The sequence below is a fragment of the Hyla sarda genome, chromosome 9, assembly GCF_029499605.1.
Source record: "Hyla sarda isolate aHylSar1 chromosome 9, aHylSar1.hap1, whole genome shotgun sequence".
NCBI classification, from domain to species: Eukaryota; Metazoa; Chordata; class Amphibia; order Anura; family Hylidae; genus Hyla; species Hyla sarda.
In genome coordinates, this window is record NC_079197.1 from 104,868,123 (window position 1) to 104,881,374 (window position 13,252).

General features: G+C 40.7%; 1 protein-coding gene across 1 annotated transcript in view; it reads right to left on the reverse strand.

Annotated features, from left to right (window-relative positions):
• Positions 1-13,252, reverse strand: part of LONRF3 (LON peptidase N-terminal domain and ring finger 3) — a 67,913-nt gene that overhangs the window by 40,103 nt on the left and 14,558 nt on the right. The window contains exons 2-3 of the mRNA XM_056537839.1: positions 2,502-2,620; positions 1,435-1,557 (exon numbers count right to left, since the gene is read on the reverse strand). Of these exons, the coding sequence (XP_056393814.1) occupies positions 1,435-1,557; positions 2,502-2,620 (242 nt within the window). The remainder of the gene's footprint in view (positions 1-1,434; positions 1,558-2,501; positions 2,621-13,252) is intronic.

Genomic DNA, 13,252 nt, shown 5'->3' on the forward strand with positions numbered 1-13,252 from the left:
CTTGTATAAAGAATACATTGCTCTAGTGCGCTTGTATAAAGAATACATTGCTCTAGTGCGCTTGTATAAAGAATACATTGCTCTAGTGCGCTTGTATAAAGAATACATTGCTCTAGTGCGCTTGTATACAGAATACATTGCTCTAGTGCTCTTGTATACAGAATACATTGCTCTAGTGCTCTTGTATACAGAATACATTGCTAAAGTGCGCTTGTATACAGAATACATTGCTTTAGTGCGCTTGTATAAAGAATACATTGCTCCAGTACGCTTGTATACAGAATACATTGCTCTAGTGCGCTTGTATACAGAATACATTGCTTTAGTGCGCTCGTATACAGAATACATTGCTCTAGTGCGCTTGTGTACAGAATACATTGCTTTAGTGCGCTTGTATAAAGAATACATTGCTCCAGTACGCTTGTATACAGAACACATTGCTCTAGTGCGCTCGTGTAAAGAATACATTGCTCCAGTACGCTTGTATACAGAATACATTGCTCTAGTGCGCTTGTATACAGAATACATTGCTCTAGTGCGCTTGTATACAGAATACATTGCTCTAGTGCGCTTGTATACAGAATACATTGCTCTAGTGCGCTTGTATACAGAATACATTGCTTTAGTGCGCTTGTATAAAGAATACATTGCTCTAGTGCGCTTGTATACAGAATACATTGCTCTAGTGCGCTTGTGTACAGAATACATTGCTTTAGTGCGCTTGTGTACAGAATATATTGCTCTAGTGCGCTTGTGTACAGAATATATTGCTCTAGTTCGCTTGTGTACAGAATATATTGCTTTGGTGCGCTTGTATAAAGAATACATTGCTTTAGTGCGCTTGTATACAGAATACATTGCTCTAGTGCGCTTGTGTACAGAATATATTGCTCTAGTTCGCTTGTGTACAGAATATATTGCTCTAGTTCGCTTGTGTACAGAATATATTGCTCTAGTGCGCTTGTATAAAGAATACATTGCTTTAGTGCGCTTGTATACAGAATACATTGCTCTAGTGCGCTTGTGTACAGAATACATTGCTTTAGTGCGCTTGCATACAACATGGAAACTATTTATTTCAAAGATAAATACACATGCCATGTATCATGCCAGTTCATCTGGAGCTAAGTTTACCTTGTTGGCAAATTAATGAAATACCAAAGAAAGTAGATGACACAGACATAATGAATACATACTAAAAGATAGATAACACAGAAATGAATCACAGCCGTTGTATAGATAACACAAACACAATTGTGTCATGTGAAAGTACAGAGTTTACAAATCACGAAAGTACAAATGTCAATGTCTTATTAACAACAGTTTAATATTTCTATAGAATAAACTAGCTTAAAGACATGTTCACTTTAACAGGGGAATTCACCAACATGAATTTCACATGTACGGGCAGCTAAAAAACATTTTTTACACTACCTTCTGAGCTTCTGATGTTGCGGTCTTATTCCCAGAGTCAAGTACGAGACAGTAAAGGAATTCTTTTAAAGCATCTTCAGTTTTTCCCAGATTTACCAGAGCTTGTGCTTTCCTCAGATGCCCCTATATATATAAAAAGAAAAAAAAAAATAAGGCTAGGTTTAAACCTGTATTGGGTGTCTTTGTTGCCGATTTCTTCCAAAAATGCCAGAACCTAAACCTAAAGGATTTCATTAAAGGGGTATTCCAGGAAAAAACTTTTTTTATATATCAACTGGTTCCAGAAAGTTAAGCAGATTTGTAAATTACTTCTATTAAAAAATCTTAATCCTTTCAGTACTTATGAGCTTCTGAAGTTAAGGTTGTTCTTTTCTGTCTAAGTAATCTCTGATGACACCTGTCTCGGGAAACGCCCAGTTTAGAAGCAAATTCCCATAGCAAACCTCTTCTAAACTGGGCGTTTCCCCGAGACACGTGTCATCAGAGATTACTTAGACAGAAAAGAACAACCTAAACTTCAGAAGCTCAAAAGTACTGAAAGGATTAAGATTTTTTAATAGAAGTAATTTACAAATCTGTTTAACTTTCTGGAGCCAGTTTATATATATATAAAAAAAGTTTTTTCCTGGATAGCCCCTTTAAGGTCAATGGACCCCATGACCATGGTTGGTATCCCATATCCAATGGAAGCACTGGTGCCTTTTTTTTTTTTCATACAAGCAAATGAACTATGGAATATGTTGACGCTATATAAAGAGGGGAATTTTGTTATATTCCTAATCTCTATACCAGTGGTCTTCAACCTGCGGACCTCCAGATGTTGCAAAACTACAACTCCCAGCATGCCCGGACAGCCGTTGGCTGTCCGGGCATGCTGGGAGTTGTAGTTTTGCAACATCTGGAGGTCCGCAGGTTGGACACCACTGCTCTATACAAATTAATTCTGATTAGCAATATATTAAAAAAAGTAAAACACACGTACAAGGGCAGACTGGATGAACCTGTGTCTATGGTATACTATGTATATAACTATAAAAATGTAATAAAAAAGTTTCTCCAATACTCACTTTTAACCAATATGGCTGCAGCTTGCAAGCAATTTCAGCATCATTTAGTGCCAGTTCATAGGATTTTAGATTGAGGTGAATCACAGAACGGTTGCTATACAGTAAATGGTCAAGTGAAACTGTAACAAAAAATAACAGCAGAATTTGACATTAATGGGACCTGGCATATGTATGCTATTGGCTCTGGATAATGGTATAAAATATTACTTTTATGGTTTTATGTTGCTATTCTTTTATCCTGAAATATTTCTTGTGCATGCTAACATTAGGATAGAGCCTGTTGATCTTACCCAGGCTAAAGTCGAGGGCAACAGACGTAAAAAATGTGGATTAGGAATTTTAGAAGATTTGTCCATCTTCCCATACACATGAACACTCTGCATAACTGAACGTTCATGTTTCCTCTATGGGGAATGGTAATCCAGACAGAACAATAGGATCGGGCAGAAAAATCCATTGGTTGGCAGAAAGTCAGGAGGCTGCTATACACCTTAGAGAGTTGGCCAAACCTGCTGGAGACAAGGAGTTCAGTCACTTCTAGTGTAAGGTGATTGGGAACCTTAAAGAGGTACTCCACTGGAAAACATTTTTTTTTAATCAACTGGTGCCAGAAAGTTAAACAGATTTGTAAATTACTTCTATTTAAAAATCTTAATCCTTCCCGTACTTATCAGCTGCTGTATACTACAGAGGAAGTTCTTTTCTTTTTGAATTTCCTTTCTATCTGTCCACAGTGCTCTCTTCTGACATCTCTGTCCATTTTAGGAACTGTCCAGAGCAGGAGAGGTTTTCTATGGGGTTTTGATCCTACTCTGGACAGTTCCTAAAATGGACAGTGGTGTCAGCAGAAAGTTCAAAAAGAAAAGAACTTCCTGTGGAGTATATAGCAGCTGATAAGTCCTGGAAGGATTAAGATTTTTAAATAGAAGTCATTTACAAATCTGTTTCATTTTCTGGCACCAGTTGATAAAAAAAATAATAATAATAATTGTTTTCCAGTGGAGTACCCCTTTAAGTCTTTTTTTCTGGCGTTTTTTTTAAAAAGCTGCCACTGCAATTTATGAGTCAAAGCCAGTAGTATATTTAAAAAGAATGGGAAATATAAAAAGGACTTACTGACTTTGGCAAAAAAAAAAAAAAAAAAAAAAAAAAAAAAAAAGGGACAGTTTTTAAAAAAAAACACCAGAAAAAAAACCTGTGTGGAAACATAGCCTAATAGTGTCTCATGCTTTGGAGAACCCAGTATGTCATAGCGGGTCAGGCCCGGACTCTAACAACGGGCCGTGGCTAATAGCGCGCGGCAGTGATCGCGGTGCCGCATGCTATTAACCCTTTAGACGCAGCGTTCAAAGTTGAACGCCACGTCTAAAGTGAAAGTGAAACCATGCCGGTTAGCTCAGGGAGCTGTTCGGGATCGCCAAACAGCTGTAGGACACGAGGAGGGTCTCCTACCTTACCTCCTGGTGTCCGATCGCCGAATTACTGCTCAGTGCCTGAGATCCAGGCATGAGCAGTCAAGCGGCAGAATCATCGATCAGTGGTTTCCTATGAGAAACCAGTGATCAATGTAAAAGATCAGTGTGTGCAGTGTTATAGGTCCCTATGGGAGCTATAACATTGCAAAAAAAAAAAAGGGAATAAAGATCATTTAACACCTCCCCTAACAAAAGTTTGAATCCCTCCCCTTTTCCCATAAAAAAAAGTGTAAATAAAAATAAACATCTGTGGTATCGTCGCGTGCAGAAATGTCCGAATTATAAAAATATATAATTCATTTGACCGCACGGTCAATGGCGTACGCGCAGAAAAAATTCCAAAGTCCCAAATAGTGTATTTTTGGTCATAAAAAATGATCAACAAATCCGATCAATACAAAAAGGGGACCACTAAAAACTTCAGATCACGGCGCAAAAATTTAGCATTCATACCGCCCCATACGTGGTAAAATATAAAAGTTGTAGGGGTCAGAATATGACTATTTTAAACGTATAAATTTTCCTGAATGTAGTTCTGATTTTTTTCAGAAGTACAACAAAATCAAACCTATATAAGTAGGGTATCATTTTAACCGTATGGACCTACAGAATAAAGAGAATGTGTCATTTTTACCGAAAAATTTACTGCGTAGAAACAGAAGCCCCAAAAGTTACAAAATTGTGTTTTTTGTTTTTCAATTTTGTCTCACGGTGATTTTTTTCCGTTTTGGGTAAAATGACTGACGTCTTTACAAAGTAGAATTGGTGGCACAAAAAATAAGCCATCATATGGATTTTTAGGTGCAAAATTGAAAGGGTTATGATTTTTTAAAGTTCAAAAACGGAAAACCCCCTGGTCCTTAAGGGGTTAAGTAGAGAGGTAGAGAGTTACTGATATCACTCCACAAAAAAGAGAAAAGAAGCGCAGCGCTCACCAGTCCATTGCGGGCAGACCAAACAGAAACAATAATCCACGGACCCGAGACCGGTCCAGACAGGGAGGCGGCGGAACGCCGCCTCCCTGTCTGGACCGGTCTCGGGTCCTAGGATTATTGTATCTGTTTGGTCTGCCCGCAATGGACTGGTGAGCGCTCCGCTTCTTTTCTCTTTTTTGTGGAGTTATATGAATTGCTGTCTATATCTCAGCGTGTAGCGCCAATTCCTCTATGCCGACTTAAACACCTGGGTCCGACATTTGGAGCTATTTTTGCACAGTGGACATATATAGCGGTGGTGCTGGCTGGTATCTTTTTCTTTGAGATTATATATTGAGTTACTGATATCATTTACTTATATATGATTATAAATGTTTCTACAAACCTGTTTAGCAAATGTGTAACTATTGTTGAATGCAGATTGGAAGACTTTCTACTCGGACCGGAAATAAATGGAAGGCCGTCGTGGTTTAATTGCTGATAATTCTCTAGCCCTCTTTAATAATCTGTTAACAGGAATAAGTGCCCTCAATTGGTCAGAGATTTCATATACCTACCTGAGTACATCAATGCTGTTAGGTCAGTAATGATGTTAATGGGAAGGAAGCTCATTAAGTTCTAATTATCATTTTTTCATTACAGTATATGCTGCAACGGGGGAGTCATTGGGGAACGGAAGTCCATAACAATTTATAACATTAAGTAGGTCTTCATAGTATCTAATCCGTAAAAAATGTGTCTCAGTCAGTAATAGCAATGTATTCCAGTAAACTATAACAAGAGGATAGATGTTGGTGTACATTGGGACTCTTGACATATCTGTCACTTTTATCCTAAAGGAAATTATCTTTTTAGGGATCTCATGGGTATGACTGGCTGAGTGGTGATAAGTCACTGGTGACCCTTCTCCTTATTCTTTATTATATCTCCTTTTAGGGATCAACTGATATCGATTTTTTTAGGGCCGATACTGATAATCTGTGACCTTTCAGGCCGATAGCCAATAACTTATACCGATATAAGTTATCGGCTATTCCCCCCACCCACCTGGCCCCGCAGAAGCCGCTGCAGATCAATAATTTAAACCGGGCGCTTTAAATCAATGAACTGCAACGGATTTTGCAGGGCCAGAGACCGCCGCCACTGCCCGCTTCTCTCCCCCTGCCTGTCCTGGGGTCCTCCCTAGTCCAACCACCACCATATGTCAAGAGTCCCCCCATCCCCGGTTTTATAATTACCTGTTCCCGAGTTCCGCACTACTTCTGTCTCCGGCGGCGTCCTGAGCTGTCACTGTGCGCACTGACGGTGACATAGTGTTTATGACGTCACTCGTCATTGTGCTGCGCAGCACGCAGGAGCCAGAAGTACCGCGGACCCGGGGCCCCGGTAATTATAAAACCGGGGATGGGGAGGCAATGGGGCAGCAGCGGCGGTCTCTGGCCGGGGAGGCGGGGCGATAGATTATGGGCATATCGGCAAGGTAATTGCCGATACTGATAATGTCCAAAATCGTGAATATCGGCCAAACTGATAATCGGTCAATCCCTAACTCCTTTATATTTCCATACTGCAAACACATGTTCATAGGACGATCACATTGATTGTCGGCCCTAGAAATCGTCATTTGTTGGCAACACATCTCCCTGTGTAAGCAGTGGATGTGCTATCGAAGTGAAGTGAACGCCACGCAAACAATTCAGCAATTTTTTTGTGCAGCTGTTCACAATCTTGGACATAGTCAATCTGTGCTTGTACTGGCAAAAATCTGCCTTGTGTGTAAAAGGATCCTTAGGCTTTATACCTGTATCAGAGGTTCCATTACAGGCCACATATTCTGTGTGTGAATTAATGATTTTGTAGAAAATTCTGTAGAAAAATTAAAATCCAGGACAAAATGGTACAGCATGTAGTCCAGTAATAGGTTACACATAATGAAAACCTTAAAAACCCTTATTGGGTACTGTCGGTTTCAAAGAAGGAATCTGGAACCATTGACAGTGGTGTAAACCCAGTCTTACCCTGGTCTATTCTGGTCCGTACTAAGTTCTAGGCTGTCTCATATTTACAGTATTAGAATAGTTCCCCCACATTTTAATTTCATAGAAGTAACCGGCTTTCAAAAAGTTTTACAAAAAAAAGAGCAAGTAGTAAAGACACACACATAAGCATATATGTAATCTGCCTTTTTCTGCATTCTGGTAAAACACTGTTCTAACATACTGAAACATAGGACACTGAATAGTTCAACATGGAACAGAAAAATCAAGGACACATTCAAGAGCTTAATATGATAAAATCTGATTAATAAAAAAAATGCTGATTAACGGATGAATTAAGGATGAATAGAGTTATTTGTTTCCAAAGTCATAGTTCAGGGGGCTCCTTTATGCACTAGGTTTGGTCCTGTTCTAAACCGGTTTCTTTTTGGTTGTGAGTCACGCACTCCATGCACACACATTAATTTCTCCAAGTTTCTTTCCCCTTAAGTTTAATGGCATAGAATTCATCTGATGCTTCTGTTATCTCTCACTGGTTAAATGGGTTATCCAGGAAAAAACATTTTTATTTTATATATCAACTGGCTCCAGAAAGTTAAACAGATCTGTTGATTACTTATATTAAATAATCTTAATCCTTTCAGTACTTATGAGCTGCTGAAGTTGAGTTGTTTTTTTCTGTCTAAGTGCTTTCTGATGACATCTGTCTCGGGAACCGCCCAGTTTAGAAGCAAATCCCCATAGCAAACCTCTTCTACTCTGTGCAGTTCCCAAGACAAGCAGAGATGTCAACAGAGAGCACTGTTGCCAGACAGAAAAGAACAACTCAACTTCAGCAGCTGATAATTATTGAAAGGATTACGATTTTTTAATAGAAGTAATTTACAAAATCTGTTTAACTTTCTGGAGCCAGTTGATCTATATAAAAAAAATTTTTTAAAAATAAAAGTTTTCCTGGAATACCCATGGTCAGTTTTTATGTTCCGTTTCATAGAATATTACCATGTCTACACATGCCACTGTCTGCAAAGTTTAGAGAGAATCTGGATCGCTTCGTAGCAACAGCCACTCTGACCCTGCGGGGGGTCTCCTAAAATTAACTTGCTTCTGTGGGGTGAATATTTACGCTGCACATACTGAACCTATGTGCTCCAGAGATGACTGCTATACTAAAGTTCACTTAGTGCCTTTGCTCTTTTATTTGCCAAAAATAAAGCCATTTGTAATAAGGTACTTACAGTTTGTTTCTAGTTTGCACTGTTATTTTGTGAATTGGAGTTGAACTAAGGTAGCTAAATTCTCATCTTACACTTAGCTATTTTAGGAGTCCATTCTCAAAATTAGACGTTTATAAGAAATATCAAAAATTGTGTTGCCATACCAACCAGATTCTCCAAAAAGAGAAAAGGCATCTCAAAATGTAACATCTCATCAATGTGATCTTTTATGTTTTCATAGAGAGATAATTTAGGCCTTGTCCACATCTGCATCAAAGGTTCCATTAAGAGTCTCCACCACAGATTCTATATATAAATGCTAGACATAAAAGCACAACATGCAGCACTACCCTGTCTGGTAAATACCAGTCATTATGATAGAAAACAGACTATAACAAAGTCAATGGGGTTCTTCAGGCACTGTTAGTGTCCAGAATGTAAGGGATCTGGCACAGCCATAATTTTCATTATACTGCTCCTATGACGGAACAGAACAACAAGAACATCACTGGTGTGAACAGGGCCTTAAAGGCATACTGCACTGCCCCAGCGTTCAGAACATTTTGTTCCGAATGCTGGGTGTGGGCTGCAGGGGGTTGTAATGTCATGGCCATGCCCCCTTATGACTTGACGCCGCCACGCCCCCTCCCATAAACTTGCATTGAGGGGGCTTAGTGTGATGTCACATGGGGGCGTGGCCATGATGTCACTACCCCCACAGGCCGAACACAGCGTTCAGAACATTTGGGGCAGTGGAGTACCCCTTTAATGTAACAAAGATGTAGGATGCTGCAGTGACTGGATTCTACAAGCATAGTGGTAAGGATTATGCTATTCTGTTAGGGTTCTATTATTCTCAGCCTAGAAACAGGCAACAGGTGTCACATTATGAGGGAATCCCTCCTGCTTACAGACTCTCACAGATTTACTGACAGCCGGCACACATACAAGCCAGATCTGATTCTGGTTACTATAAAGTGCTTCATGCTCTGTTTTCAACACATACAGTGGGGATCAAAAGTTTTCGTATCCCAGGTAAAAATTTGTATTAACGTGCATAAAGAAGCCAAGGAAAGATGGAAAAATCTCCAAAAGGCATCAAATTACAGATTAGACATTCTTATAATATGTCAACAAAAGTTAGATTTTATTTCCATCATTTCCACTTTCAAAATAACAGAAAACCAAAAAAAATGGTGTCTGCAAAAATTTGGGCACCCTGCAGAATTTATAGCATGCACTGCCCCCTTTGCAAAACTGAGACCTACCAGTGTCATGGGAAGACCAGGTGATGTCAATCTCATAGATTTTAAATGCCCAGACTCATCTGACCTTGCCCCAACAATCAGCACCATGGGTTCTTCTAAGCAGTTGTCTATAAATCTGAAACTGAAAATAGTTGACACTCACAAAGCTGGAGAAGGCTATAAGACAATAGAAATAAGTTTTCAGATGTCAATATCCTCTGTTCGGAATGTAATTAAGAAATGGCAGTCATCAGGAACAGTGGAAGTTAAATCAAGATCTGGAAGACCAAGAAAAATAGACAGAACAGCTCGCAGGATTGTGAGAAAAGCAATTCAAAACCCACGTTTGACTGCAAAATCCCTCCAGAAAGATCTGGCAGACACTGGAGTTGTGGTACACTATTCCACTATAAAGAGATACTTGTACAAATATGGTCTTCATGGAAGAGTCTTCAGAAAAAAACCTCTTCTATGTCCTCACCACAAAAATCTGTGTTTGAACTTTGCAAATGAACATATAGACAAGCCTGATGCATTTTGGTAACAAGTTCTGTGGACCGATGAGGTTAAAATGTAACTTTTTGTCCGGAATGAGCAAAGATACGTTTGGAGAAGAAGGGGAAGAGAATTTAATGACAAGAACCTCTGTCCAACTGTTAAGCATGGGGGGGGGGGATCAATCATGCTTTGGGGTTGTAATGCAGCCAGTGTAACAAGGAACATCTCACGAGTAGAAGGAAACATTGATTCAATAACATTTCAGCAAATTTTGGATGCTAACTTGATGCCATCTGAGAAGCTGAAGTTAAAGAGAGGTTGGCTTCTACAAATGGATAATTATCCTAAGCACACCTCGAAATCCATGGGGGATTACATGAAGAGGCGTAAACTGAAGGTTTTGCCATGACCTCCACAATCTTCTGACCTCAACATAATTGAAAGTCTGTGGACAGACCTTAAAAGAGCAGTGCGTGACAGACAGCCCAGAAATCTCAAAGAACTGTAAGACTTTTGTAAGGAAGAATGGGCAAAGATACCTCAAACAAGAATTAAAAGACTCTTGGCTGGCTACAAAAAGCGTTTACAAGCTGTGATACTTGCCAAAGGGGGCAGTACAAGATATTAACTCTGCAGGGTGCCCAAACTTTTGCAGACGCCTTTTTTTGTTTCCTGTTATTTTGAAAGTGTAAATGATGGAAATAAAATGTAACTTTTGTTGACATATTATAAGAATGTCTAATCTGTAATTTGATGCCTTTTGGAGATTTTTCCATCTTTCCTTGGCTTCTTTATGCACATCAATACAAATTTTTACCTGGGGTGCCCAAACTTTTGATCCCCACTGTAAAATGCGCGCTTAGCCAGTCACAGGGCTGGTTATAGACTAAGTGTGCCCCTGTGCAAAATTTGCCCTATGAAATAATTTGCCCTATGAAATAATGTACTGGGGATTTTCAATCTTAATGTGCTTGGACTTCACCAGCATAAATAATACAGTGCAGTGCCAAATACTGCTGTGCAGAGCCCATATTACCCCCATATGTGACATGCAAATATTTCCATATAACACACATTATACCCCCTGGCAGCTCCAAATACCACATTGCAGCAGAAAATAACTCTCCGCTCATGCTAAACCAATGCCACATTTTTGCAGAAAATACTTGTGTTTGGGGCTTCACACTCGTGCTCGTGGTTATAGTAATACATACGTACCTTTATGGAAACATTAAACTAAACCTAACGGTCAGATTTGTGCCCAATGACCACGACGGAGGGCACGCCTTTAGTGGGCATGCCCTGTAGTGATTGTTTGAAAAAAAGAGGGAGGGTTGGGAGGGGTCCGACGGACATCCCGAACGCCCCTCCCGTAGGAGCAGGGGCGTTATATACCCCTGCCCCTACCTATCTCTACTAGACGCCCCGCCTGGACTTGTGGGGGGGCGGAGATACTCACGCCCCTCACACAAATTCAGCCAATAGGCTTCCCACTTGTGTTCGGGGCTTCACACTCGTGCTCAAGGTTATAGTAATACATACGTACCTTTATGGAAACATTACACTAAACCTAACGGTCAGATTTGTGCCCAATGACCGCGACGGAGGGCACGCCTTTAGTGGGCAAAAAATGAACCTGGTAGGAATAAAAGGGGCAAAAATAAACTGTTAGAAAATGACACAGCATGCTACCTGACTGACTGACCTGGGGATGATAACCTTGTGGAGCCATATCTCTTGTAGTCAACTACCCTCGAATAGGCAACTTGCCTGACTAAACCATACCTTCAACTATACAAGCCATGAGTGAAAAGGAAGCCATGAGCATGTGAACCGTATAACTGCTGTGAGCGTATGGACAGTGTAAATGCCGTGAGTGCCTGTACAGTATGGAAAGCCCTGAGCGTGTGAACAGCATGAATGCCATGAGCGTGTGAACAGCATGAATGCCATGAACGTGTTAAACAATATGACACCATGCCACATGCTTGTCACGGTAATGCATTGAATTTGATTAGTTGCATCCTCTGTTTGTGGTATGCGTCCGTAAGTGTGTGCCCTGATGTGGCTATCTTAGACGGCTTGAGCGAGATGGATTTATTTATTTTATTTATATATATATATATATATATTTTTTTTTTTTTTTTTAAGTGTGGTATAACTATATCGTGGTGTATGTATGTGGTATAATTATCTGATGGTGCCTGTATGTGGTATAACTATATCGTGGTGTGTGTGTGTGGTATAACTATATCATGGTGTATGTGTGTGGTATAACTATATCATGGTGCATGCGTGCGATGACTTGTGTAATGTGTGCACAGCAATTATGTTGAAGCACCCGCGTGGGACATCCGTATCTTGTTATAATTGTCACCGCTACATAAGATTTATGAAGGAACAACTATGTACTGGAGTATGGTGATACGTACGTCAGTAGCCCCCTACGCTCATCACGGAAATAACATCAACACAAGCTATGAGTGAATGCACGGCAAATGCCAACAGTGAACAAATGGTGTAATGCTGTGGAGGAACTGACAGAAAATGCTATGCATGAAGGCAGCACTGCCCAGAGCACGCAACAATGCTGGAGAAGGCATAACATAAATGCACGCACCAAGCTTGGAGAATACATAGTATAGATGTACACACAAAATGCATGATGATAGTCAGATAATATGATAAATGCATTCACCCCTGCGCAGAAAGCGATATAATGTAAATTAGCTTAAGCAGATGAAGCCTGAAAATGAACCGGGTGGACTGTATGAAATTACCTTGAAATTAAACTAATGTACTGAGCGTATTTATACAAAATTAAAACGACATGTCAGGGTAGGAGGGAGCCAACTATGTTTGAGAGGAGGGGGACTTGTAGTGTGCCGTGACTTGTAGCGTGTCCCCACAAACAGTACCGGCGCCAAAGACATCCGCTGTGACCCCAGGATTCCCAACCTCCCAATCAGCTATGGACAGGGGGGGGGGGGGGGGGGCAGGCAGGCTTAATCCAGCAAGGTATAGGTTAGCTGTGGAATTGGCTGCTGGCCAACAACCCTGCACTGCTCCTGACAACTTGTGGCGTGGCTCGAGCTGGCATCCCCGTGTGAATGAACGGCCCATGTTCCATTTGCGCAGCGTGGCAGTAGCCGGCCATTTACAAAAGTGCGGCACATGATTCACCAGGACCGGGCTGATCGGGGGTCCCCTCGGTCTCCAGCTTACCTCCGGAGCCGAGGATAACGAAGCTACACAACCCCCGATCAGTCCCGGCCACTTACCCCTCTCTCGCTGCAGCTCACTCTATCGGTTCCGGTCAGCTGACTCGACTAGTCAGCTGATCAGCTGGCAGTGCAGAACTCGTGGCGTCCGACGGACATCC